Raw genomic sequence first — 6,000 nt, forward strand, 5'->3', positions numbered from 1 at the left:
CTGCATTAGTATCTCTGCTGTTCGAGAACTTGACAATTTTTGAACTTCTACTCCTATAAACAGGAACTGACTTTGCTAAGATTATTGCTGAATTGAAGTTTCGTTTTTGAGATCAAGTGAAAGGCAAGGCAAAGTTGGGTGAGAATGTCATATTTGTGAAAAGTGACGTCACCAATTGATTTCTCTATATTTCAAAAAGTCAGCGGGTTGCATCAGACTTATGCTAGTTTAAATTTATAAATGTCTTTGTACTAACGCAAGTTGTTCTATTATGCTAGCAGCAAGGTTCTATCTTAACGGTAACTTCCTCTTCTTACGGTTCAGAGGACAAACACAATTCCAAAACCATCCCAAGAGGCCAAGACTCATCATGTCGCGAAACTTCTCTGCTTAAAATATGCAATGACCACCTCAGTTATGTAACAGTATGGAGCACCAACATAGGACAAGGAAAAGCTTCGCAGCTGTTCAAACACAGACGTTGCGTGTTGCGAGCAAATATATCTTATAAAAAAAATTCAGCTTCAACGCAGCAACAGATGAAACGAGCACGAGACCAGTGGGTTCTCCCACGAATTCAGTTTCTTCAGGTGTGAGGAAATGGTGGATTTTCACTGAAGACGATGCTTGATCTAGTCATTTTATTTGACTGGTTGTGGGCAACTAACTATTCAGAAGAATCTACAAGCTGAAGAAGAATCTGGGGAGATTTTCATCAGAACAAGCCAACTCACAATCTGTTCATCACCATTAAACCACAAAAATGCTTCCTTGTGTCCAGTCCCCAGGCTGGGACGAAGACCCCAAAACCAGGATTTCATGGAAAACTACAATAAAACACAGCACAACCAGGTTCTGATCTAACGAATTGAAGCCTTGAGGCCTTCCCCAAATCGGAGTTTCAATAGTCATTGCATGCTTTTGCCACTAGAAGCTATCAGAGAAGGAAGAAACAGAGCATTTTCTAATTGAATGACATTGTGCCATGCATCTATCCATGTCCTTTCCCCCTTCAGATTAAACCAACTTTCACCATGGAGACTTACATGATAAGTGACCACGTTACATCGTGTACTGTCACCTAACTTTCCTACCTTTAAGAGATCATCTGAATGGGCGATACTCTGAGGTGTTCACCTTTGAGAATCCCGGTATTTATATCCCTGCTGTTTAGGAATCAGGATCTGGTTAAGATACACCTGCACTGATTTTTTTTTTAGGAACAGATGGACTAGGGAGCGTATCATCAAATAGCTTTAAGGTTGGTTCACTCTATTCATGAACACCAGCTCCCATGAAATCAAGAGTAATTAAAGTCACATTTTTTCATAGTTACCATGGATTTCGGTCATCCTCTGTGCTGCTCATCACACTCGCCAAAAAAAAAGGCACAATCTAACATATTGCAAGTGCGGCAGCTGTATATCAACCTGGTAATGGTTTGGTGTAAAACTGGGTTTTCTAGTTCAGTTTTTTATTTAGGCCTACATTGTTTGGATGGGATAGGTTGGAAAGACTCATGGACTAGTCTGGTTTGGGGGTAGCAGTGGATTGGTTAGGTTTGGAATCAGTTTTAGATTTCTGGTTTCAAACAATTGCAGACAATGGCTTGGTCCAGCGGAAATGATTGGCCTCGACACCACGACAGCTGCTCGCTATGTTCGTTTGGCTGTGGCTGGTGGCTGGTGCTGATTTATTATGAGAGAACAATACTGCTGACTAGCTGGTAGCTGGTGCTGAATTAGTATGAGAGAACAGTACTGCTAGCTGGTTGACTGACAAGCCAAACGAACAAAGCGACTATCGCTGCCACCATTCACCAAATCGAGACGCTGCTGCTTGTCCGGTCCGCTGGGCTCAGGGATTTCGGGCTTATTTGGATGGTACCCTGGGAAAATTGCCTGGGCCAGGCAACTCATCCAGGCCATCGATTTCGTGCGCCTGGGGCCACGATCGATGCCTGGCAGCTGCTGCATGGGTGAGGCCTTCATCCAAACAATTCCTGCGCCAGCTCCTCGCTCGCATGCAGCATGGTGCACAGCCGCACGGCCAAGCTGGCGGTGGGTGCGCGACGAGGCTGCATGGTTGGAAACCACGGTGACAATGGGGTGAAACCGTTTGGAGAAAAATAGTCTGATTTAGTTTGAGCCGTGAGAAATTTTTAAGTTGGGCCGGTTTGGTTTTAAGAGGTGGATCAGCAGGGTGGGTTGGATGAATCGTTGGTTTTTGATGGAATGGTTCGGTGTGGGTAGGGATGGCAATTTTACCCGCGGGTACCCAGCCCAATGGGTGAGGGTATGGGTACGAAATTTTACCCGCGGTTATGGGTGAGGGTATGGGTATAAAATTTTAACCCGCGGGTACCCGAAATACAATAAATAATCTAGTGAATTCATATAATTCATAAATTTTATATCTTATTTTTTTGTGATTGTTTGAACTATATAAATGGATAATGAGATTATGTGACCTAATATATGTGAAAATGACATTGACATTTTTCTTATTCTTTGTAGTGATGTGTATGATCATTGTTGTATTTTTTAGATAAAATAGTTAACTAGAATTGAACACATCTATTTACCTACAACTACAAAATAGGTGTTGAAGATAAGAAAACAAATGGTGCAAGATGATCCGTTTAGTTCTTTATTTTACTAATGTTTTGTGTTTGGTTGTATGGGCAAAAAATTCAAAATGTACTAGTCTATACGACCAAATAACTAGAATTGTGTTTGGTTATTTATGCTATCGACCCTACCCATACCCGATTGGTATGGGTATAAAATTTTACCCGTTAGATTTCGCGGGTACGGGTATGTCTTATAGTTTCGGATATTGTCGCGGGCGGATATTTAATCTACCCGCATTTTACCCGACCCGTTGCCATCTCTAGGTGTGGGTATGATTCAGATTTTGACCCATTAGTAAGTTGCGTGTATAGTCTTCAATAGCTCCCATGTTTTCATGGAAGATTTGTTGTTGATCGAGCTGAATCTTGAATGCATTCAACTGAATAGGCACACAACCAGGGAGCTAACAGCAAGTTATCCTATTTGAAACATATAAAACTCACATCAGGATGTACCTATAAAATTCCTTCAGGATATATTAATAATAATAACGCCGTTCTCCCGCCAACAGCTGTCACTTCAATTATTGCCCTCTCACAAAAGAATATGAGAAACCGCCAGCCAATTTCTAAACAAATAGGAGGAGTGTATAGAAAGAGTTGAAATGGTAGCTGAATAAACTAGCATATGATGTTTACTGGATATGAAGAAGAGGTGATTTGATTGATAAACAAACAGTGCCCCACCGACCCAAAACATGCTAGATCTTTGTTTTCTAGAGGTATAAAATGAGATACCAGCTCAGAATTTGTCTAGATTGTACGAGCCCATGAGTCGCCATCACCAAGCTCGAACTCGGCCGGCTCTGCGGATAAGCGTAAGTGTCCTCCCGTTACTGGTCAGACACTATTAACAAAGTGGTTGGCCTCGGTTGTGGCTGAAATGCTCACACGGTGTCTCTCTCCGTCACACATGGAAACACCTGTTCTCTTTTAGAATTAGAACCCGTGGATCACAAGGCAAAATCTCTTCCGGTTTGACCATGCAATCCCTTCTCCAGGACGCGTTCTGAATGACCTTTGTGCAAGCGCCACACGATTTGAGCCCAAATAAACTGACTTCAGATTGATCACCCATGAATCATAATAATTTCAGTGACGAATCATCGAGAGAGAGAACAAATGTTTGCATTCGACCAATAATATGCATTAAAAATACAAAGAACACCAATTTAAGCACATTTTATTTATCAACAAGTGCACAAACGGAACAAGAGCATCTGCAATGATTCACTAATAACCGAACCGGAGAAGCAAGAAGACGATGAAGAACAACGGAAGAAGAGCAGCTCACACTGGCTTACTGATTAGTAGTTCGACGGCGGCACGGGCGTGTACCACCTCCCGGCCTCCTCGTCGATGCTGTCGGCGGGTCGGTGCAGCAGGGCGTGGAACAGGACGACGAGGAGGCCGACGAGCAGGGAGATGAGGATGTTGGAGGTGGCGCCGGTGAGCAGCAGGAGCACGAGCGTGACCGCGGAGAGGAACGCGATGACGACGCCGTCCCCGACGGGGCGGCCGCAGATGAGGAGCGCCTGGTCGACGTCGCGGTCGCGGAGGAAGTAGAGGAAGAGCCAGGCGGCGAAGCAGGCGAGGAAGACGAGCAGGGAGACGGGGTGCCAGAGCAGGGAGGCGAAGACGACGGCCAGGACGACGAGCGCGTAGTTGGCGGCGAAGTGCGCGAGGTTGGCGCGCGCGCGGCGGTAGGCGTCGGAGAAGCCCCGCGGGACGGAGAGCGCGCCCGGGTCCGCGAGCTCGCGCCAGGGGCGGCGCGCGGCGAGCGCGGACGCGCCGCGGGCCTTGGCGCGGGAGATGAAGTCGAGCGGGTAGGTGGAGGAGGATGCCCCCGCCGGCGCCGGCGGGGGCGATGAGGAGGCGGGGATGGTGCCGTACTTGGACATGGCTCGCTGCCTGGCTGGGGACGGCTCGGTCTTTTGCCTGGCTGGGGTCTGGGGAAGCTATGCGACGCACGCGGTGGGGGAAGCAAGGTTTTAAATATCCTGCTAGAGCAGGTCCTTAGCGGTATCTTTTTAAAGGCTAAAAAGTTATATCTAGCTATAGTCTTAGCTAATTCATTTAGCTGTTTTGCAAATCAATTTCACAGTTTCAGAATATTCAGTACATCATCAATTCATCATGTAGAGAAATAACATAGGACTTCAACTTCATGCTTTCACAAATCTAACACAAAGTTCAGATGATGCAACAACCATAAGTCTAACACAAACGATAGACTGACGAAGAAATGAGTTCACAGTTTCACACAAACAAACTGAAAGCATAAATATGAAGTTGATACACATCAGTGGCATCTGATCATTTCTACCCGTTTAATCATCACTAGTAGAATCAGAACTTTGCCCATGCATTGAATCGTTACCATCTTCATCAGCTTCTGATTCTGAAGATGAAGTAGAGGTTAAGAGATGGTAATTTAGCGGGCTAAGAGATGATAATTTAGCTGATTTAGCTGGCTATAGCGGGTTATTAGCGGGCTATCCTGCTTAGCGCTAAATGGACCTTCTCCTAGCGTTTATGCTCCCAAAAAACTAAATCCGGCTATAGCGCAACTATAGCCGGTTATTTAAAACCTTGGGGGAAAGGGGTGAGCTCGACGTGCAGTGCCTGGACTCTGCAAGGGATGGGGAAGGTATGGAGTGAGCGGGGACACAAACGGACACACCTAGCGCGGACACCGGAGATGTACGTGTGGCACCATCCAGACCGTTGATTTGTTGATTTAGCATTTTAGCTGTAGAGGATGGATGCCTTTATAATCTGAGGATTGTGGTGTGGGCTAAGTACCGTAGGGCACAATTATGCCTCAAAGCCCATTTTTGGCTTGGCCCGTAGAATGTTGATCTCGCTCGGTTTTTGAAGTACCTATCACGTCGAATATTAGAACGTCAATTTCAATATTTAGATGTCAATTTAATATAAAACTAATCACATAAATTGCAATTAGAATTTTAGATGAATCCATTAAGTATAATTAATACACGATTAGTGGATGGTTATAAAATCAATTAGAGATTAAATTATGAACTAATTAGATTTAAATTGGTTTGGTGAGTGCCTGGACTCTGAAGGGAAGGTATGGAGTGAGCGGGGACACACACAGGGTGGAGACCGGAGATGTACGCCGGCACCATCCAGATCGTTGATTTGTTCGATTTATTCCAAAAAAATCCTACAATATCCATCACATCGAATCTTCGGATTCATGAATGGAGCATTAAATATAGTTGAAAAAATAACTAATTACACAGTTTAACTGTTTCATACAAGATAAATCTTGTAAACCTAATTAGTTCATGATTGAACATTAATTGTCAAATAACAACGAAATGTGCTATAGTACCAAAACT

At 44.5% G+C, this 6,000-nt stretch overlaps 1 protein-coding gene across 1 annotated transcript; it reads right to left on the minus strand.

The window, feature by feature from the left end:
• Positions 1–3,702: 3,702 nt before the first annotated feature.
• Positions 3,703–4,610, minus strand: LOC120664359 (PRA1 family protein F2-like). Its single transcript, XM_039943541.1, has one exon. It carries the CDS (start codon positions 4,531–4,533, stop codon positions 3,940–3,942), a length of 594 nt encoding a protein of 197 aa, XP_039799475.1. The 5' UTR covers positions 4,534–4,610; the 3' UTR covers positions 3,703–3,939.
• Positions 4,611–6,000: the final 1,390 nt, after the last annotated feature.

The sequence above is a fragment of the Panicum virgatum genome, chromosome 3N (assembly GCF_016808335.1).
Source record: "Panicum virgatum strain AP13 chromosome 3N, P.virgatum_v5, whole genome shotgun sequence".
Classification (NCBI taxonomy): Eukaryota; Viridiplantae; Streptophyta; class Magnoliopsida; order Poales; family Poaceae; genus Panicum; species Panicum virgatum.

Bases quoted from the DNA above. Each gene is read 5' to 3' on its own strand.
- LOC120664359 (XM_039943541.1), bottom strand. From the start codon at position 4,533: ATGTCCAAGTACGGCACCATCCCCGCCTCCTCATCGCCCCCGCCGGCG.